At 33.9% G+C, this 23,983-nt stretch overlaps 1 protein-coding gene across 1 annotated transcript in view; it reads left to right on the top strand.

Moving 5' to 3' along the window:
* Window positions 1–19,642, top strand: part of LOC133546873 (solute carrier organic anion transporter family member 3A1-like) — a 77,297-nt gene extending 57,655 nt beyond the window's left edge. Inside the window, exons 5-10 of the mRNA XM_061892727.1 lie at window positions 3,550–3,714; window positions 3,823–4,021; window positions 13,254–13,389; window positions 13,472–13,644; window positions 18,959–19,023; window positions 19,100–19,642. Of these exons, the coding sequence (XP_061748711.1) occupies window positions 3,550–3,714; window positions 3,823–4,021; window positions 13,254–13,389; window positions 13,472–13,644; window positions 18,959–19,023; window positions 19,100–19,464 (1,103 nt within the window). The 3' untranslated portion in view covers window positions 19,465–19,642. The remainder of the gene's footprint in view (window positions 1–3,549; window positions 3,715–3,822; window positions 4,022–13,253; window positions 13,390–13,471; window positions 13,645–18,958; window positions 19,024–19,099) is intronic.
* Window positions 19,643–23,983: the final 4,341 nt, after the last annotated feature.

The raw sequence follows: 23,983 nt of genomic DNA, 5'->3' as shown, positions 1-23,983 counted from the left end.
CCTCACTGACACCTTCAATCCCGCGGTCATCCTCCACACTGACACCTTCAATCCCACGGTCACTGACACCTTCAATCCCGCGGTCATCCTCCTCACTGACACCTTCAATCCCACGGTCATCCTCCTCACTGACACCTTCAATCCCGCGGTCATCCTCCACACTGACACCTTCAATCCCGCGGTCATCCTCCTCACTGACACCTTCAATCCCACGGTCACTGACACCTTCAATTCCGCGGTCATCCTCCTCACTGACACCTTCAATCCCACGGTCACTGACACCTTCAATCCCGCGGTCATCCTCCACACTGACACCTTCAATCCCGCGGTCATCCTCCTCACTGACACCTTCAATCCCACGGTCACTGACACCTTCAATCCCGCGGTCATCCTCCACACTGACACCTTCAATCCCGCGGTCATCCTCCTCACTGACACCTTCAATCCCACGGTCACTGACACCTTCAATCCCGCGGTCATCCTCCTCACTGACACCTTCAATCCCGCGGTCATCCTCCTCACTGACACGTTCCATCCCGCGGTCATCCTCCTCACTGACACCTTCAATCCCGCGGTCATCCTCCTCACTGACACCTTCAATCCCGCGGTCATCCTCCACACTGACACCTTCAATCCCACGGTCACTGACACCTTCAATCCCGCGGTCATCCTCCTCACTGACACCTTCAATCCCACGGTCATCCTCCTCACTGACACCTTCAATCCCGCGGTCATCCTCCACACTGACACCTTCAATCCCGCGGTCATCCTCCTCACTGACACCTTCAATCCCGCGGTCACTGACACCTTCAATCCCGCGGTCATCCTCCTCACTGACACCTTCAATCCCACGGTCACTGACACCTTCAATCCCGCGGTCATCCTCCTCAATGACACCTTCAATCCCGCGGTCATCCTCCTCACTGACACCTTCAATCCCGCGGTCATCCTCCTCACTGACACCTTCAATCCCGCGGTCATCCTCCTCACTGACACCGTCAATCCCGCGGTCATCCTCCTCACTGACACCTTCAATCCCGCGGTCATCCTCCACACTGACACCTTCAATCCCGCGGTCATCCTCCTCACTGACACCTTCAATCCCGCGGTCATCCTCCTCACTGACACCTTCAATCCCGCGGTCATCCTCATCACTGACACCTTCAATCCCACGGTCACTGACACCTTCAATCCCGCGGTCATCCTCATCACTGACACCTTCAATCCCGCGGTCATCCTCCTCAATGACACCTTCAATCCCGCGGTCATCCTCCTCACTGACACCTTCAATCCCGCGGTCATCCTCCTCACTGACACCTTCAATCCCGCGGTCATCCTCCACACTGACACCTTCAATCCCGCGGTCATCCTCCTCACTGACACCTTCAATCCCGCGGTCATCCTCCTCACTGACACCTTCAATCCCGCGGTCATCCTCCTCACTGACACCTTCAATCCCGCGGTCATCCTCCTCACTGACACCTTCAATCCCGCGGTCATCCTCCTCACTGACACCTTCCATCCCGCGGTCATCCTCCTCAATGACACCTTCAATCCCGCGGTCATCCTCCTCACTGACACCTTCAATCCCGCGGTCATCCTCCACACTGACACCTTCAATCCTGCGGTCATCCTCCTCACTGACACCTTCAATCCCGCGGTCATCCTCCTCACTGACACCTTCAATCCCGCGGTCATCCTCCTCACTGACACCTTCAATCCCACGGTCACTGACACCTTCAATCCCGCGGTCATCCTCCTCACTGACACCTTCAATCCCGCGGTCATCCTCCACACTGACACCTTCAATCCCGCGGTCATCCTCCACACTGACACCTTCAATCCCGCGGTCATCCTCCTCACTGACACCTTCAATCCCACGGTCATCCTCCACACTGACACCTTCAATCCCGCGGTCATCCTCCTCACTGACACTTTCAATCCCGCGGTCATCCTCCACACTGACACCTTCAATCCCACGGTCATCCTCCTCACTGACACCTTCAATCCCGCGGTCATCCTCCTCAATGACACCTTCAATCCCGCGGTCATCCTCCTCACTGACACCTTCAATCCCGCGGTCATCCTCCACACTGACACCTTCAATCCTGTGGTCATCCTCCTCACTGACACCTTCAATCCCACGGTCATCCTCCTCACTGACACCTTCCATCCCACGGTCATCCTCCTCACTGACACCTTCAATCCCGCGGTCATCCTCCACACTGACACCTTCAATCCTGTGGTCATCCTCCTCACTGACACCTTCAATCCCACGGTCATCCTCCTCACTGACACCTTCCATCCCGCGGTCATCCTCCTCACTGACACCTTCAATCCCGCGGTCATCCTCCACACTGACACCTTCAATCCCGCGGTCATCCTCCTCACTGACACCTTCAATCCCGCGGTCATCCTCCACACTGACACCTTCAATCCCACGGTCACTGACACCTTCAATCCCGCGGTCATCCTCCACACTGACACCTTCCATCCCGCGGTCATCCTCCACACTGACACCTTCAATCCCGCGGTCATCCTCCACACTGACACCTTCAATCCCACGGTCACTGACACCTTCAATCCCGCGGTCATCCTCCACACTGACACCTTCAATCCCACGGTCACTGACACCTTCAATCCCGCGGTCATCCTCCTCACTGACACCTTCCATCCCGCGGTCATCCTCCACACTGACACCTTCAATCCCGCGGTCATCCTCCTCAATGACACCTTCAATCCCGCGGTCATCCTCCTCACTGACACCTTCAATCCCGCGGTCATCCTCCACACTGACACCTTCAATCCCGCGGTCATCCTCATCACTGACACTTTCCATCCCGCGGTCATCCTCATCACTGACACCTTCCATCCCGCGGTCACTGACACCTTCCATCCCGCGGTCATCCTCCTCACTGACACCTTCTATCCTGTGGTCATCCTCCTCACTGACACCTTCAATCCCGCGGTCATCCTCATCACTGACACTTTCAATCCCGCGGTCATCCTCATCACTGACACTTTCAATCCCGCGGTCATCCTCCTCACTGACACCTTCAATCCCGCGGTCATCCTCCTCACTGACACCTTCAATCCCGCGGTCATCCTCCTCACTGACACCTTCAATCCCGCGGTCATCCTCCTCACTGACACCTTCAATCCCGCGGTCACTGACACCTTCAATCCCGCGGTCATCCTCATCACTGACACTTTCAATCCCGCGGTCATCCTCATCACTGACACTTTCAATCCCGCGGTCATCCTCCTCACTGACACCTTCAATCCCGCGGTCATCCTCCTCACTGACACCTTCAATCCCGCGGTCATCCTCCTCACTGACACCTTCAATCCCGCGGTCATCCTCCTCACTGACACCTTCAATCCCGCGGTCATCCTCCACACTGACACCTTCAATCCCACGGTCACTGACACCTTCAATCCCGCGGTCATCCTCCTCACTGACACCTTCAATCCCGCGGTCATCCTCCTCACTGACACCTTCAATCCCGCGGTCATCCTCCTCACTGACCCTTTCAATCCCGGCCGCAGTCATCCCCCAGGTCACACGCCACCTGCTGTCCAACCCGGTGTTCAGCTGCATCACGCTGGCCGCCTGCATGGAGATCGCCGTGGTCGCCGGCTTCGCTGCCTTCCTGGGCAAATACCTGGAGCAGCAGTTCAACCTCACCACCTCCTCGGCCAATCAGCTGCTAGGTAGGCGGGGCTCCGGGCTCCCACTCACCTTTGAAGGTACGGGCGCTCCACCGTGTGTGTGTGTGTGTGTGTGTGTGTGTGTGTGTGTGTGTGTGTGTGTGCGTGCAGGAATGACGGCCATCCCGTGCGCGTGTTTGGGCATCTTCCTGGGCGGCCTGCTGGTCAAGAAGCTCAACCTGTCGGCTCTTGGCGCCGTGAGGATGGCCATGATGGTCAACCTGGTGTCCACCGCCTGCTACGTCTCCTTCCTCTTCCTGGGCTGCGACACCGGCCCGGTTGCCGGGGTGACCGTCGCCTACAGCAACGAGTACGAACACTTTTTCTCTTATCTTTTATACTTTCCAGGTAAAATTAGTAAAAGAAACAAAATTTAAAAAAATAATTTAAAATGCAAATATTGCTGAAAAGCCCAATACTGTTCACGGTACAATAATTGAAAAAAATGAATAAAAATAAAATAAACAATAATTGAGGCCAGTGCAGTTTTCAAATTTTTTTAAATCAAAAAAGTAAACAACAAAAACATTTGTTTAATTAACTTCTGTTTTAAATTTGTCATCTAATTAATTAAATATTGGGGGGGAAAATTCTGAAACTCCCAATACCACTATGTCACTTTATTTATTATCATTGTTAATAATAATATTATTATTATTTACAGTACAGTAATAGAGGCCAATGCATTTTTCAAATTATTTATTTATTTACTTTTAATTTTTTGCTTTTCAGGCAAAACATTTTTTATTAAAAATAACAAAAAAATGGTTTGTGTTTAAAATGTGTCAACCATTTGATTACAATAAATACAAATATAACTGGTGTGAACCATATTTGATGATAATACATTTTATATTATTATTTTTTTACTTTTAAGGCAAAAATAGTTAAAAAAAAATTCATTTAAAATGCAAATATTGCTGAAAAGCTCAATACTGTTGACGGTACAATAATTGAAAAAAAATATTTAAAAAAATAAAATAAACAATAATTGAGGCCAGTGCATTTTTCTAATTTTTTAAAAGAAAAAAGTAAACAACAAAAACGTTTTTTTAATTAACTTCTGTTTTAAATTTGTCATCTAATTAATTGAATATTTGAAAAACAATTCTGAAACTCCCAATACCACTATGTCACTTTATTTATTATCATTATTAATAATATTATTATTATTATTTACAGTACAGTAATAGAGGCCAATGCATTTTTCCAATTTGTGTTTTTTTTACTTCTCAGGCAAAAACAGTTTAATTAAAAAATGTAAAAAAAATAAAAATAGGTTTTTGTCTAAAATGTGTCAACCGTTTACTTACAATAAATACAAATATAACTGGTGTGAACCATATTTGATGATAATACATTTTATATTATTATTTTTTTACTTTTAAGGCCAAAATAGTAAAAAAAAAAAATTTTCATTTAAAATGCAAATATTGCTGAAAAGCCCAATATTGTTGACGGTACAATATTTGAAAAAATAAATAAAAATAAATACAAATAAAATGAACAATAATTGAGGCCAGTGCATTTTTCTCATTTTTTTAAACAAAAAAAGTAAACAACAAAAACGTTTTTTTAATTAACTTCTGTTACAAATTTGTCATCTAATTAATTAAATATTGGAAAAAAAATTCTGAAACTCCCAATACCACTATGTCACTTTATTTATTATCATTATTAATAATATTATTATTATTATTTACAGTACAGTAATAGAAGCCAATGCATTTTTCCAATTTGTGTTGTTTTTTACTTTTCAGGCAAAAACAGTTTAATTAAAAAATGTAAAAAAAAAATAGGTTTGTGTTTAAAATGTGTCAACCATTTGATTACAATAAATACAAATATAACTGGTGTGAACCATATTTGATGATAATACATTTTTATATCATTATTTTATTTACTTTTAAGGGAAAAATAGTAATAAAAAAAAAATTCTTTTAAAATGCAAATATTGCTGAAAAGCCCAATACTGTTGACGGTACAATAATTGAAAAAAATAAAAAATAAAAAAATAAAAAATAAAATAAACAATAATTGAGGCTAGTGCATTTTTCTAATTTTTTAAAAGAAAAAGTAAACAACAAAAACGTTTTTTTAATTAACTTCTGTTTTAAATTTGTCATCTAATTAATTGAATATTTGAAAAAAAATTCTGAAACTCCCAATACCACTATGTCACTTTATTTATTATCATTATTAATAATAATATTATTATTATTTACAGTACAGTAATAGAGGCCAATGCATTTTTCAAATTTGTGTTTTTTTTTTACTTTTCAGGCAAAAATTGTTTAATTAAAAAATAAAAATAAAAATAGGTTTGTGTTTAAAATGTGTCAACCATTTGATTACAATAAATACAAATATAACTGGTGTGAACCATATTTGATGATAATACATTTTTATATCATTATTTTTTTTACTTTCAAGGCAAAAATAGTAAAAGGATAAAAAAAATAAAAAATCATTTAAAATGCAAATATTGCTGAAAAGCCCAATACTGTTCACGGTACAATAATTGAAAAAAATAAAATAAAAATAAAATAAACAGTAATTGAGGCCAGTGCATTTTTCTCATTTTTTTAAATCAAACCAATGTTGTACCCACTAGAAAATTGGAAAATTCCCGGTATAAAAACTGTATCGGACGCAACACAGGACTACTTCCTGACTACCAGTGTTTCCTAATTTCCTTTTTTGGGTCGACAATCCAGTATTCATGTTAGAACGATACTAATATCTGCAAAAGTAAACAACAAAACATTTTTTTAATTAACTTCTGTTTTAAGTTTGTCATCTAATTAATTAAATATTGGGGGAAAAAATTCTGAAACTCCCAATACCACTATGTCACTTTATTTATTATCATTATTAATAGTAATATTATTATTATTTACAGTACAGTAATAGAGGCTGATGCATTTTTCAAATTTGTGATTTTTTTACTTCTCAGGCAAAAACAGTTTAATTAAAAAATGTAAAAAAAAAAAAAATAGGTTTTTGTCTAAAATGTGTCAACCGTTTACTTACAATAAATACAAATATAACTGGTGTGAACCATATTTGATGATAATACATTTTATATTATTATTTTTTTACTTCTAAGGCAAAAATAGTAAAAAAAAAAAAAATTCATTTAAAATGCAAATATTGCTGAAAAGCCCAATATTGTTGACGGTACAATAATTGAAGAAAAAAAATTGAAATAAATACAAACAAAATAAACAATAATTGAGGCCAGTGCATTTTTCTCATTTTTTTAAACAAAAAAAGTAAACAACAAAAACGTTTTTTTAATTAACTTCTGTTACAAATTTGTCATCTAATTCATTAAATATTGGAAAAAAAATTCTGAAACTCCCAATACCACTATGTCACTTTATTTATTATCATTGTTAATAATATTATTATTATTATTTACAGTACAGTAATAGAAGCCAATGCATTTTTCCAATTTGTGTTGTTTTTTACTTTTCAGGCAAAAACAGTTTAATTCAAAAATGTAAAAAAAATATGTTTGTGTTTAAAATGTGTCAACTATTTGATTACAATAAATACAAATATAACTGGTGTGAACCATATTTGATGATAATACATTTTATATGATTATTTTTTTACTTTTAAGGCAAAAATAGTTTAAAAAAAAATTCATTTAAAATGCAAATATTGCTGAAAAGCTCAATACTGTTGACGGTACAATAATTGAAAAAATATATAAAAATAAATAAAAAACAAAATAAACAATAATTGAGGCCAGTGCATTTTTCTAATTTTTTAAAACAAAAAAAGTAAACAACAAAAACGTTTTTTTTTAATTAACTTCTGTTTCAAATTTGTCATCTAATTCATTAAATATTGGGAAAAAAAATTCTGAAACTCCCAATACCACTATGTCACTTTATTTATTATCATTATTAATAATAATATTATTATTATTTACAGTACAGTAATAGAGGCCAATGCATTTTTCCAATTTTTTACTTCTCAGGCAAAAATAGTTTAATTAAAAAATGTAAAAAAAAAAAAAAAAGGTTTGTGTTTAAAATGTGTCAACCATTTGATTACAATAAATACAAATATAACTGGTGTGAACCATATTTGATGATAATACATTTTTATATTATTATTTTTTTTACTTTTAAGGCAAAAATAGTAGAAAAAAAAAATCATTTAAAATGCAAATATTGCTGAAAAGCCCAATACTGTTCACGGTACAATAATTGAAAAAAATGAATACAAATAAAATAAACAGTAATTGAGGCCAGTGCATTTTTTTTTTTTACTTTTAAAACAAAAATAGTAAACAACACAAACATTATTTTAAATTAACTTCTGTTTTAAATTTGTCATCTAATTAATTGAATATTGGAAAAAAAATTCTGAAACTCCCAATACCACTATGTCACTTTATTTATTATCATTATTAATAATAATATTATTATTATTTACAGTACAGTAATAGAGGCCAATGCGTTTTTCAAATTTTTTTTTTTTTTTTGCTTTTCAGGCAAAAAAAAAACTCTTAAAAAATGTTTTTAAAAAATTGGTTTGTGTCTAAAATGTGTCAACCATTTGTTACAATAAATACAAATATAACTGGTGTGAACCATATTTGATGATAATACATTTTTCTATTATTATTATTTTACTTTTAAGGCAAAAATAGTAAAAAACTAAATAATTTTTTAAATTTAAAATGCAAATATTGCTAAAAAGCCCAATACTGTTCACAGTACAATAATTGAAAAAGAAAAAAAAAAAGAAAAAATATTTTTCTTTAGAAATAATGAATGATAAATTAAAACAAATAATAGTTAGCTTCTTCATCTAATTATTTAAAAATAGTTAAAAAAATATTCCTGATATTCCCAGTACTGTTTAATGTAAAACAATACAGACAAATACATGTTTCACTTTTGTTTGACTTTTAAGGCAAATAATAGTTAAAAAATAATAGTCCAAAATTTCTGTATTTCTGTTTAAGACTAGATTTATTTTGATTTTATCTTGATTTAATTTTAATACTTTTCACAGTACCATAAGAGAGGCTAATACACAATTGTATCTCTTTTTTTACTGTTAAGTCAAAAATAGTCTAACTAAAAAAATAATAATAATTGGGTTTCTGTTCAAAATTTACCATCTAAATACAAAAAGTCTTGGTAATCCCAAAAGTGTTTACAGTACAAGAATAGAAGCCAAAACATATTTCTGATACTTTTTCATTCTACTTGCAAGGTAATGAATAATATAATAAAATGGGACTTGTATCTAAAATGTGTCACTTAATTCTTTAAAAAATAATAAAAAATATTCCTAAAACTCCTGATAAAGTTTACAGTACAATAATGCATATTTCTTCTTTTTTTAATTCACTTGTACAGTAAAAATAAAGACTGCAATTAATTGTCTTTTTTTTAAAGTTATGCTTTTTAATTAGTCAAAAATGAAAAAATTCCTGACAATCCGAATAATTTAACTGTATTTTTTATAGTAAATCTTCATACAATATATTTATTATTAAAAATACAACATGCATGCATCTGATTTTTTTATATATAGTTATGTCATCTATGTCATCAAAATGTAAAAAATGTTGCTGGTAATTATAATATTAAATAACAATAGAGGCCAATGCATTTTTATCTCAATTATGAATTTCCTGATTATCGAAATAAAAAATATATAAGTAAATTCATTTTTCAGTGATTTTTGTAAAGACTTATGAATTACAATTACAATTTTAACATTAATTAAAAAAGTGATATCGAAATAAGAATAGTGCTCTAAATACTAATATTATTATTAATAATGAATAAAGTGACATTGTAATAAGAGTAGCAATATAATAAATAATAATAATAATAAAAATAGTGATAATAATAATGACAATAATAATAAGAATTGATAAAGTGACATTGTAACAAGCGTAGCAATTTAGTAAATAATAATCATATAAATGTTAATTGTAATAATAATAATAATGACAATAATAATAATAAAGAACAAAGTGACATTGGAAAAAAAGTAATATTAATAATAATAGGGAATAGAGACATTGTCTAAAAATACTACTACTAATAATAATAATTAATAAAGTGACATTGAATATTAATAATGTAATAATAATATTATTAATAATAAATAACAAAAATAATGATAATAATAATAACAATAATAATAATAATTAATAAAGTGACATTGTAACAAGCGTAGAAATCTAGTAAATAATAATAATATAAATGTTAATTGTAATAATAAAAATAATGACAATAATAATAATAAAGAACAAAGTGACATTGGAAAAAAAAGTAATATTAATAATAATAATAATAATGTTAATAATAATAGGGAATAGACACATTGTATAACAATACTACTACTAATAATAATCATTAAAAAGTGACATTGAATATTAATGAGGTAATAATAATATTATTAATAATAAATGATAACAAAAATAATGATATTAATAATAACAATGAATAAAGAGACATTGTAATAAGAGTAGCAATCTCATAAATAATAACAACAATAATGAATAAAGTGAGTTTTAATAATAATGATGGTCATAATAATATTATTACTAATGAAAGAATAATAATAACAACGAAAGAATGATCCCGAAAAAGGGGGTCATTCATTCATTATTATTATTATTATTATTATTATTATGTATAAATGATTTGTGAATAACGCGATTTTAGTTACATTTATATTGAAGCCAAATTTTGTTGTAACTTTTAAATTGCTTTCTGTTTAGTGTATCTTTAATTATTCATTGTAAATATCGCAGAGAGTCCTCAAAAATCAATCATTTTATTAACTTTTTTTTAATCGAACAACGTACATGAAAATATATATTCTTAATGTACATAAAAACAAAGCACTTTCAACAAATCTCAACAATTTCAATCATCCATCAGGTTGAGCAATTACTGTCTTTCACAAAACATGTCAAGGAAAGAAAATAAAGCAAATACAAATAAAATACAAAAATTCTAACAATAAATAATCATTTTAAAAAATCGCATAAGATAAGACCAAAAAATACTCATTTAAGTCACTTTAATGAATTGATGAAGGTGGACCCCGACTTAAACAAGTTGAAAAACTTATTGGGGTGTTACCATTTAGTGGTCAATTGTACGGAATATGTACTGTACTGTGCAATCTACTAATAAAAGTATCAATCAATCAATCTATCAAAATGTCTGCAATAACAAAATCATGTTATGTATTTTTAATCATTTTTAAATTATCAAGCCAATTAGAAAATGTAGGTTTTACTTTCATAAATCGACATTTTTGTAGAAAAAAAATACTACTATGATAATATTTGATGGACTCATCGATTGAGAATCTCCTAACGACTTCCTGTTTACGCAGAACTTCTCCAGCAGCAGCCGCTCTCGTCAGAGGGGAAATGTCGTCCTCTGCTGGCGGCTGCTCGGTAGTGCACCCACTGTGTCGTCATGTTGTTCTTCAACGAATAAGCAAACAATCCCATAACACTAATAATAATAATAATAATAATACATAAAAAAAAAATAAAACAATAAAACGCATTTTTTAAAAGACTACAAATCTAAAATAAAAAACTAAAAAAAAAAACAATACCCTAGATCAGAAATTATTTGTTAATAAGCAAAACTTGTGACTTGTTTGGGTTATGTTATGTTATCTTATCTTATGCATGTTTTTCTATGTTATGCTATGCTAAGCTATGTTATGCTATTTTATGTTATGCTATGCTGTTATGTTATGCTATTTTATGTAAAGTCCTGCTATGTTATGCTATTTTATGATATGCTAAGCTATGCTAGGGCTTCACGGTGGCAGAGGGGTTAGTGCGTCTGCCTCACAATACGAAGGTCCTGCAGTCCTGGGTTCAAATCCAGGCTCGGGATCTTTCTGTGTGGAGTTTGCATGTTCTCCCCGTGAATGTGTGGGTTCCCTCCGGGTACTCCGGCTTCCTCCCACTTCCAAAGACATGCACCTGGGGATAAGCCCCTCCCACCTCCAAAGACATGCACCTGGGGATAGGCCCCTCCCACCTCCAAAGACATGCACCTGGGGATAGGTTGATTGGCAACACTAAATGGTCCCTAGTGTGTGAATGTTGTCTGTCTATCTGTGTTGGCCCTGTGATGAGGTGGCGACTTTTCCAGGGTGTACCCCGCCTTCCGCCCGATTGTAGCTGAGATAGGCGCCAGCGCCCCCCGCGACCCCAAAAAGGAATAAGCGGTAGAAAATGGATGGATGGATAAGCTATGCTAAATTATGTTATGCTATGTAATGCTATACTATGCTACACTATGTCATGCTATGTTATGCTATGCTATATGATGTTATGCTATGCTATATTATGCTATGTTATGTTATGCTATTGTTGCGTTTGGACCAGACGTTCCTCCGTGGGAATTTAAGTTGCTGGTCAATCCCTACACATTTAATTTGCATCGTCCAGTTGATCTAATAACACAAAGTTGCTATGCGGGCCCTTTTTTGTTTTGTTTTTTCTTAAGTGTCATTGATCAACAATAATAATGAATCAAAAACAAAGTTGTGAATTATTGACACCCTATGCTATACTATGTCATGCTATGCTATGCTATTGTTGCGTTTGGACCAGATGTTCCTCCGAGGGAATTTAAGTTGCTGGTCAATCCCAAGTTCTTTTTATGACACGTAAGCTGATTTTAAATGAACACCCAGAACAGAATAGGTATTTCGCAATTTATTCCAAAGCTTTGGAGGGACCAACCTAAAAAAACAACACATTTAATTCGCATCGTCCAGTTGATCTAATAACACAAAGTTGCTTTTTTTTAGTGTCACTGATCAAAAATAATAATGAATCAAAATCAATGTTGTGAATTATTGACACCCTATGCTATACTATGTCATGCTATGCTGTTATGCCATACTATGTCATGCTATGCTATGTTATGCTATTTTATGTAAAGTCATGCTATGTTATGCTATCTTATGCTATGCTAAGCTATGCTAAGTTATGTTATGCTATTTCATGCTATACTATGCTACACTATGTCATGCTATGTTATGTTATGCTTTGTCATGCTATGTTATGCTGTGCTATATTATGTTATGCTATGTTATGTTATGCTATTGTTGCGTTTGGACCAGATGTTCCTCCGAGGGAATTTAAGTCGCTGGTCAATCCCAAGTTCTTTTTATGACACGTAAGCTGATTTTAAATGAACACCCAGAACAGAATAGGTATTTTGCAATTTATTCCAAAGCTTTGGAGAGACCAACCTAAAAAAACAACACATTTAATGCGCATCGCCAGTTGATCTAATTACACAAAGTTGCTTTATTTAGTGTCACTGATCAATAATAATAATGAATCAAAATCAATGTTGTGAATTATTGACACCCTATGCTATGTCATGCTATGCTTTTCTATGCTATGTTATGCTATGCCATGCTATGTTATGTTATGCTATGCTATGCTATGCTATGCTAAGTTCTGTTGTGTTCTGTTGACACGATGTTCCTTGGCCCCCACGCAGGACACTGCGCTCGTGGCAGCGTCCGGAGTCTCCTTGCATCAGCAGCTGCAACTGCTACACGGCGTCCGTCAGTCCCGTCTGCGGCGCCAACGGCGTCACCTACCTCTCCGCCTGCTTCGCCGGATGCACCAAGGCGGTGAGTCGGAAGCCTCAGCGAGCGCAGGCCACCGGAGGGCGCCAAACGAACACACCTTTACACACCTTTTTTGTCTGCGCAGAACCTGACCGGATGCGCGTGCGTCTCCGCCACCGGCGACGAGGCGGTGGCTCTACCGGGGAAATGTCCGAGTCCCGGCTGCCAGCAGGCCTTCCTCACCTTCCTGTGCGTCATCTGCCTGTGCAGCATGATCGGCGCCATGGCGCAGACGCCCTCCGTCATCATCCTCATCAGGTCTGCCGCCTGCTGCTCGCCTGCCCGCCACTAGAGGGAGCTGTTTAGCGGGGCAGCGCCTGAATAAATCACTTCCCATTGACGCAGAAATAAACTAAGAATTACATTAAATTAAATTCAATTAAATTGTGATGAGATTAAAAGAGAGGAAGAAATAAAAAAATTACAAACGACTGACAGTTGGCCCTGCGATGAGGTAGCGACTTGTCCAGGGTGTACACCGCCTTCCGCCCGATTGTAGCTGAGATAGGCATCAGCGCCCCCCGCGACTCCAAAGGAAATAAGTGGTAGAAAATGGATTGATGGATGGATAAACGCCTGAAAAGTCTAATTAGAATTACATTAAAATATATATTTATGTGTTTAAAGATAAAAATTAAGTATTTTATTTTCTTATTTATTTTCTGTTATTTAAGTTTTCTTCACTTCCTCTGCGAAAAACGTTGCGGAAAAACAATAGTATATTTATTTATTTTCATTTATTTATTTTAGATACAAAAAAATAAAAAGAATAATAAAAAACACAATACCTTAAAAAAATAATGGTTGGAAAAAAATGACAATGATGCACCATTATATTAATTAAATAAAATATTTAATTAAATAGGAGTAAAAAAAATTGTGATGACATTAAAAGAGAAGAAAAAATAAAAGTTGAATGACTGAAAATTCTAATTACAATTATATTAAAATATATATTAAGGTGTTTAAAGATGAAAGATAAGTATTTTATTTTCTTATATTTTGCTATTTAAGTTTTGTTTACTTCCTGTGTGAAATTTTTGCTGAAAATGACACAATAAAGCGTGTGCACCATTATATTAATTTAATTAAATAAAATATTTAATTAAATAGGAGCAAAAAAAATGGTGATGACATTAAAAGAGAAGAAAAAATAAAAGTTGATAAATGACTGAAAATTCTAATTACAATTATATTAAAATATATATTAATGTGTTTAAAGATGAAAGATAAGTCTTTTGTTTTCTTACATTTTGCTTTTTAAAATGTGTTCACTTCCTGTGCGAAATTGTTGTTGAAAAACAATAGTATATATATTTATTTATTTTAAATACAAAAAAATAAAACGAATAGATAAAAACACAATAGTTAAAAAAAAATATTGGTTAGAATAAAATGACACAATAAAGCGTGTGCACCATTATATTAATTAAATTAAAAATTTAATTAGATAGGAGTAAAACAAATTGTGATGACATTATACTATTTTTTTTCTTTTTTAAACGACTGAAAAGTCTAATTACAATTACATTAAAATATATATTTATGTGTTTAAAGATGAAAGATAAAATCATAAAGATAAGTATCTTAATTTCTTATATTTTGTCATTTCAGTTTTGTTCACTTCCTGTGTGAAACTGTTGTTGGAAAAAATTAGTATATTTATTTATTTATTTGTATTTATTTATTTTAAATACAAAAAAATAAAACAAATAAATAAAAACACAATTCTTAAAAAAAAATTGGTTGGAAAAAAAAATGACACAATAAAGCGTGTGCACCATTATATTAATTACATTTGAAAAATATTTAAAGAAGAGTAAAAAATTAAATTGTGATGACATTAAAAGAGAAGAGCAAATAAAAGTTGATAAATGACTGAAAAGTCTAATTACAATTATATTAAAATATATATTAATGTGTTTAAAGATGAAAGATAAGTCTTTTATTTTCTCACATTTTGCTATTTAAGTTTTGTTTACTTCTTGTGCGAAATTGTTGTTGAAAAAAATTTGTATATTTATTTATTTGTATTTATTTATTTTAAATACAAAAAAATAAAACGAATAAATAAAAACACAATACTTTAGAAAAATACTAGTTGGAAAAAAATGACACAATAAAGTGTGTGCACCATTATATTAATTAAATAAAATATTTAATTAAATAGGAGTGAAATTAATTGTGATGACATTAAAAGAGAAGAACAAATAAAAGTTGATAAATGCCTGAAAAGTCTAATTACAATTACATTAAAATATATATTAATGTGTTTAAAGATGAAAGATAAGTCTTTTATTTTCTTACATCTTGTTATTTAAGTTTTGTTTATTTCCTGTGTGAAATTTTTGTTGGAAAACAATAGTATATTTATTTATTTGTAGGTATTTGTTTTAAATACAAAAAATAAATAAAAAATTAAAATAAAAACACAATACTTTAAAAAAATATTGGTTGTAAAAAATGACACAATAAAGCGTGTGCACTATTATATTAATTAAGTTAAAAAAATAATTAAATGGGAGTAATGTTTGCTCATGCTAATGAGTTCCAATGCTAATTATTGCTAATGCTAATTATTGTTAATGTTTTTTATTGTTGATGCTAATTATTACAATGTTAACTAATGTTAATGCTAATTAATGCTGATGTAAATTAATGTTAATGCTAATGAATCCATTCCTTCCATCCATTTCCTACCGCTTGTCCCTTTTGGTGACACAGGGGGGTGCTGGAGGCTATCTCAGCTGGACAAGTCGCTACCTCATCGCAGATGCTAATGAGTGCCAATGCTAATGATTGCTAACGTTAATTATTGCTCCTGCTAATTAGTGCTAATGCTAATTCATGCAACTTTTTACTCATGCTAATGAGCGCCAATGCTAATTATTGCTAATACTAATTATTGTTGTTGTTTATTGTTAATGCTAATATTACAATGTTAAATAATGCTAATACTAACTAATGTTAATTTCAATAAATGTTTATAAATATATATATATATTTATTTATAACTTAGTTGTATATGGCGCTTTTCTAAACACTCAAAGCGCTCACAGAGAAGTGGGACTCAACATTCACTCACACCTGGTGGTGGTAAGCTACATCAGTAGCCACAACTGCCCTGGGGTAGACTGACGGAAGTTAATGCTATTGAATGCTAATGCTAATGATTGCTCATGCTAATGAGTGACAATGCTAATTATTGCTAGTTATTTATTGGTAATGCTAATTATTACAATGTTAACGAATGCTGTCAACGCAAATGCTAATGAATGCTAATGCTAATGATTGCTAATGTAAATTATTGTTCATGCTAGTTATTACAATGTTAACTAATGCTAATGTCAATGTAAATGCTAATGAATGCTAAAGCTAATGATTGCTAATGTAAATTATTGTTCATGCTAGTTATTACAATGTTAACTAATGCTAATGTAAATGTAAATGAATGTTAATGCTAATTAATGCTAATGCTAATGATTGCTAATGTAAATTATTGTTCATGCTAGTTATTACAATGTTAACTAATGCTAATGTCAATGTAAATGCTAATGAATGCTAATGCTAATGATTGCTAATGTAAATTATTGTTCATGCTAGTTATTACAATGTTAACTGATGCTAATGTAAATGTAAATGAATGTTAATGCTAATTAATGCTAATGATTGCTAATGTAAATTATTGTTCATGCTAATTATTACAATGTTAACTAATGCTAATGTAAATGTAAATGAATGTTAATGCTAATGAATGCTAATGCTAATGATTGCTTCATGCTAGTTATTACAATGTTAACTAATGTCAATGTAAATACTAATGAATGCTAATGTAAATTATTGTTCATGCTAGTTATTACAATGTTAACTAATGCTAATGTCAATGTAAATGCTAATGATAGCTAAAGCTAATGATTGCTAATGTAAATTATTGTTCATGCTAGTTATTACAATGTTAACTAATGCTAATGTCAATGTAAATGAATGTTAATGCTAATGAATGCTAATGATAATGATTGCTAATGTAAATTATTGTTCATGCTAGTTCTTACAATGTTAACTAATGCTAATGTCAATGTAAATGAATGTTAATGCTAATTAATGCTAATGCTAATGATTGCTAATGTAAATTATTGTTCATGCTAGTTATTACAATGTTAATTAATGCTAATGTAAATGTAAATGAATGTTAATGCTAATGAATGCTAATGCTAATGATTGCTAATGTAAATTATTTTTCATGCTAGTTATTACAATGTTAATTAATGCTAATGTCAATGTAAATTAATGTTAATGCTAATGAATGCTAATGCTAATGATTGCTAATGCAAATTATTGTTTCATGCTAGTTATTACAATGTTAATTAATGCTATTGTCAATGTAAATGAATGTTAATGCTAATGCAAATGATTGTTTCATGCTAGTTATTACAATGTTAACTAAGGCTAATGTCAATGTAAATGAATGTAAATGCTAATGAGTGCTATTGCTAATGAATGCTAATGCTAATGATTGCTACTGCCATTTATTGTTTCATGCTAATGCTAATGTCAATGTAAATGAATGTTAATGCTAATGAATTCTAATGCTAATGATTGCTAATGTAAATTATTGTTCATGCTAGTTATTACAATGTTAACTAAGGCTAATGTCAATGTAAATTAATGTAAATGCTAATGAGTGCTATTGCTAATGAATGCTAATGCTAATGATTGCTAATGCCATTTATTGTTTCATGCTAATGCTAATGTCAATGTAAATGAATGTTAATGCTAATGAATGCTAATGCTAATGATTGCTAATGTAAATTATTGTTCATGCTAGTTATTACAAAGTTAACTAATGCTAATGTCAATGTAAATGCTAATGAATGCTTAAGCTAATTGCTAATATAAATTATTGTTCATGCTAGTTATTATGTCAACTAATGCTAATGTCAATGTAAATGAATGTTAATGCTAATGATTGCTAATGTAATTTATTGTTCATGCTAGTTATTACAATGTTAACTTATGCTAATGTCAATGTAAATGAATTTTACTGCTAATGAATGCTAATGATTGCTAATGTAAATTAGTGTTCATGCTAGTTATTACAATGTTAATTTATGCTAATGTCAATGTAAATGTCAATGAATGCTAATGCTAACAATTGGTAATGTAAATTATTGTTCATGCTAGTTATTACAATAATAACTCATGCTAATGTCAATGTAAATGAATGTCAATGCTAATGAATGCTAATGCTAATGATTGCTAATGTAAATTATTGTTCATGCTAGTTCTTACAATGTTAACTAATGCTAATGTCAATGTAAATGCTAACAAATGCTAAAGCTAATGATTGCTAATGTAAATCATTGTTCATGCTAGTTATTACAATGTTAACTAATGCTAATGTCAATGTAAATGAATGTTAATGCTAATGAATGCTAATGCTTGCTAATGTAAATTATTGTTCTTGCTAGTTATTACAATGTTAACTAATTCTAATGTCAATGTAAATGAATGCTAATGCTAATGACTGCTAACGAGCCACAGGCGCTGACTTCCGGAAGCTTCTTTCCTCCAGGACGGTGAGCCCGGACCTGAAGTCGTACGCTCTGGGCGTCTTGTTCCTGCTCCTGCGGCTGATCGGTAAAAACGGCGTGGTGTTGTTGTTGTTGTTGCGTCTTCCGCGCTGTAAGCTCCGCCTCCTCCCTCCCCCGCCCAGGCTTCATCCCGCCGCCGCTGATCTTCGGCCTGGGCATCGACTCCACCTGCCTGTTCTGGAGCTCGGTGTGCGGCGAGAAGGGGGCGTGCATGTTGTACGACAACGTGGCTTACCGCCACCTCTACGTCAGCATCGCCATCGCCCTCAAGTCCTCCGCCTTCCTGCTCTACGCCACCACCTGGCAGTGCCTGCGCAGGAACTACAGGAAGTACATCATGAACGGCGAGGGCGGCCTCACGCCCACCGACCTCTTCTCCTCCAACCTGACTCTGGAGCAGCTGGGCCGAGACTCCGCCCACAGCCCCGCCTCCGGCAGGACCAAGTACGTGTACAACCTGGACGACAACGCCGAGTCCGTCTTCTAGTCGCCGTGACGACGCTCCGTCACTCGCAGCCGCCACTTCCTGCGCCCAAATAGTCCTTCCTGGCAGTCCGCGCCGCATATTTGCATATTTGCATATTCATATTCGCTAGACCCGCCCATTCCCCTCATAATAGTAAATATCATGCATCTGATAATAGAATAAATTATTTTTTATCATCCTTCTTGTCCTTAAAAATATGTTTCTTATAATTTTATAATATCGATGTACAATTACAGTAGACAGTACTGTACTAGAAGTATCAAAACAATCCAGGGTAGACTGTGCCGCATATTTACATATTCATTTAATTCATATTTCTATCATTGTTCTCGTCATTAAAAATTTTATTTTATGTCCGCATTCATATATTATTTTATTATTATATTGATATACAATCACAGTACTGTACTAGAAGTATCAAAACAATCCAGTGTAGACTGCTCCGCATATTTACATATTTACATAATCATATTTGCTAGACCCGCCCATTTCCTTCATAACACTAAATATCATACATTTTATAATATAGAAAATTATTTTTTATCATCCTTCTTGCCTATAAAAAATATATTATTTTATGTGCGCATTCATATAATAGTATATCATTATTTCAATATTGTATTGATGTACAATTACAGTAGACAGTACTGTACTAAAAGTTTTAAAACAATCTAGTGTAGACTGCGCCACATATTTACATATTCGTTTATGTTTTTATCATCCTTGTCATTAAAAATTTTATTTTATGTTCGCATTCATATATCATTTTATTATAATATCGATGTCCAATCACAGTACTGTACTAGAAGTATCAAAACAATTTAGTGTAGACTGCACCGCATATTTACATATTCATTTCATTCATATTTCTATCATTCTTCTTGTCATCAAAAATTTTATGTGCGCATTCATATATTATTTTATTATAATATCGATGTACAATCACAGTACTGTACTAGAAGTATCAAAACAATCCAGTGTAGACTGCGCCACATATTTACATATTCATATTCGCTAGACCCGCCCATTTCCTTTATAACACTAAATATCATACATCTGATAATATAATAAATTATTTTTTATCATCATTCTTGCCTATAAAAATATGTTATTTTATGTGCGCATTCATATAATAGTATATCATTATTTCAATATAATATTGATGTACAATTACAGTAGACAGTACTGTACTTAAAGTTATAAAACAATCTAGTGTAGACTGTGCCGCATATTTACATATTTGCATATTCATTTAATTCATATTTCTATCATTCTTCTTGTCATTAAAAATGCTATTTTATGTTCGCATTCATATATTATTTTATCATAATATTGATGTACAATCACAGTACTGTACTAGAAGTATCAAAACAATCTAGTGTAGACTGCGCCGCATATTTACATATTCATTTATTCATATTTTTATTATTGTTCTTGTCATTACAAATTGTATTTTATGTTCGCTTTCATATATTATTTTATTATAATATTGATGTACAATCACAGTACTGTACTAGAAGTATCAAAACAATTCAGTGTAGACTGCGCCACATATTTACATATTCTTATTCGCTAGACCCGCCCATTTCTTTCATAACACTAAATATCATACATTTGATAATATAGTAAATTATTTTTTATCATCCTTCTTGTCCGTAAAAATATGTTATTTTATGTGCGCATTTATATATTTTATTATAATATCGATGTACAATCACAGTACTGTACTAGAAGTATCAAAACAATCCAGTGTAGACTGCGCCACATATTTACATATTCATATTCGCTAGACCCGCCCATTTCCTTACATATTATATTACATATCATTATTTTAATATAAAATTGATGTAGAAATACAGTAGACAGTACTGTACTAAATATACATTTGTTAAAAATGTCATCCTTCTTGTCATTAAAATATGTTATTTTATGTGCGCACTCATATTATTATTTTAATATAATATTGATGTACAATTACAGTAGACAGTACTGTACTAGAAGTATCAAAACAATCGTAGACTGCGCCGCATATTTACATATTTACATATTCATATTCACTAGACGGTGGCGATACATATTGATATCAACGACGTGGCGATGGCGATACATATCGATATCAACGACGTGTCACTGGCGATACATATTGATATCAACGACTTGTCAATGGCTATACATATCGATATCAATGACGTGTCAATGGCGATACATATTGATATCAATGATGTGTCGATGGCGACATATATTGATCTCAGTGACGTGTATCGCCATCAGTGACGTGTATCGCCATCAATGACGTGTCGATGGTGGTACATATTGATATCAAAGATGTTTCGATAGCGATACATATTGATATCAATGAGGTGATTGATGGCGATATATGAGGTGGCGACTTGTCCAGGGTGTACCCCGCCTTCCGCCCGATTGTAGCTGAGATAGGCGCCAGCGCCCCCCGCGACCCCAAAAGGGAATAAGCGGTAGAAAATGGATGGATGGATATATATATATATATATATATATATATATATATATATATCTCAATGACGTGTCGATGGTGATACATATTGATATCAATGGTGTGTCAATGGTGATACATATTGATATCAATGGGGTGCCGCTGGCGATGTGTATTGATCGCAATGACGTCTCGACGGTGATACATATTGATATCAACGATGTGTCAATGGTGATCATATTGATGTCAATGACGGTACATATCGATATCAATGACAATTGTGATACATATTGATATCAATGACGTGTTGATGGCAGTACATATCGATATAAATAACAATGGCGATACATATTGATATCAATGACATGTTGATGGCAATACATATTGATATCAATGACATGTTGATGGCGATTTATATCCATATCAATCGATGGCAATACATGATATCAATTTTGTAACAATACTTGTAACAATAATTGTATCGGCACTTGTGACGGTATTTGTAGTGGTACCTATAACAGTAATCTTAACAATACTTGTGACAGTACTTGTAGCAACATTTGTAACAGTACTTGTAACAATACTTGTAACGGTATTTGTGACAGTACTTAAAACAGTATTTGTGACAGTACTTGTAACAATACTTATAATGGTACTTGGTAACGGTACTTGCAACAATGCTTGTAACTGAACTTGTGATGACACTTGTAACAGTACTTGTGACAGTACTTTTAACGAAACTTGTGACGGTACTTGTAGGGGTACTTGTAACAGTACTTGTAACAATAATTGTATCGGAACTCGTAACGTACTTTTGACGGTACTTGTGACTGTACTTTTAACTGAACTTGTGACAGTACTTTTAAGGGTACTTGTAATAGTACTTGTAACATTACTTGTATTGGAACTTGTAACGGTACTTGTGACAGGACTTGATTGATTGAACTTGCAATGGTACTTGTAACAATACTTGTAGCAATACTTGTGATGGTACTTGTAACAATACTTTTGACGGTACTAGGTAGCAATACTTGTGAAGGTACTTGTAACAATACTTTTGACGGTACTTGGTAGCAATACTTGTGAAGGTACTCGTAATAATACTTTTGACGGTACTTGTAACAGTACTTTTGACAATAATTGTACCGGTACTTGTGACGGTATTTGTAATGGGACTTGTAACAATACTTGCGATGGTACTTGTAACAGTACTTTTAACAATAATTGTACCGGTACTTGTGACGGAACTTTATTGATTGAACTTGCAATGGTACTTGTAACAATAATTGTAGCAATACTTGTGACGGTACTTGTAACAATACTTTTGACGGTACTTGGTAGCAATACTTGTGAAGGTACTTGTAACAATACTTTTGACGGTACTTGGTAGCAATACTTGTGAAGGTACTCGTAACAATACTTTTGACGGTACTTGTAACAGTACTTTTGACAATAATTGTACCGGTACTTGTGACGGTATTTGTAATGGGACTTGTAACAATACTTGTAATAGTACTTGTAACAGTACTTGTAACAATACATGTAAGGGTACTTTTAACAATAATAGTATCGGAACGTGTAACTTTACTTGTGACAGTACCTGTAACGGGAATTGAAACAATACTTGTAACAGTACTTGTAGCAATAATTGTAACAGTACTTGTAGCAATAATTGTAACGGTACTTGTAGCAATAATTGTAACGGTACTTGTAGCAATACTTGTAACAGTACTTGTAAGAATACTTGTAAGGGTACTTGTCAGGATACTTGAAAGGGTACGATGCCATCACATGATGTGAAAGAAGTCACCTCGTCTTTCAAGCAACATTCCCATCATCCAATCACACGGGTAGCATTTTTAAACAAAAAACATTTTGCACATTTTGTAATGATCATCAACCATGTGCCCTAATCGTTAGCTGACAACAAACGTCTCGATCATGGGCTGACAGGTTTGTTTCTAATCGTTAGCTGACAAAAAGACAACTAATCGCTGGTTGACAACTAGCGCCACTAATCACTGACAATTAGCGTCCTCGTTGTTAGCTGACAGCACTTGTTGCTAA

This window comes from Nerophis ophidion, linkage group LG02, assembly GCF_033978795.1.
Source record: "Nerophis ophidion isolate RoL-2023_Sa linkage group LG02, RoL_Noph_v1.0, whole genome shotgun sequence".
Classification (NCBI taxonomy): domain Eukaryota; kingdom Metazoa; phylum Chordata; class Actinopteri; order Syngnathiformes; family Syngnathidae; genus Nerophis; species Nerophis ophidion.
Note: the sequence above shows the minus strand (reverse complement) of the source record. Positions and strands in the feature narration are given on the sequence as shown.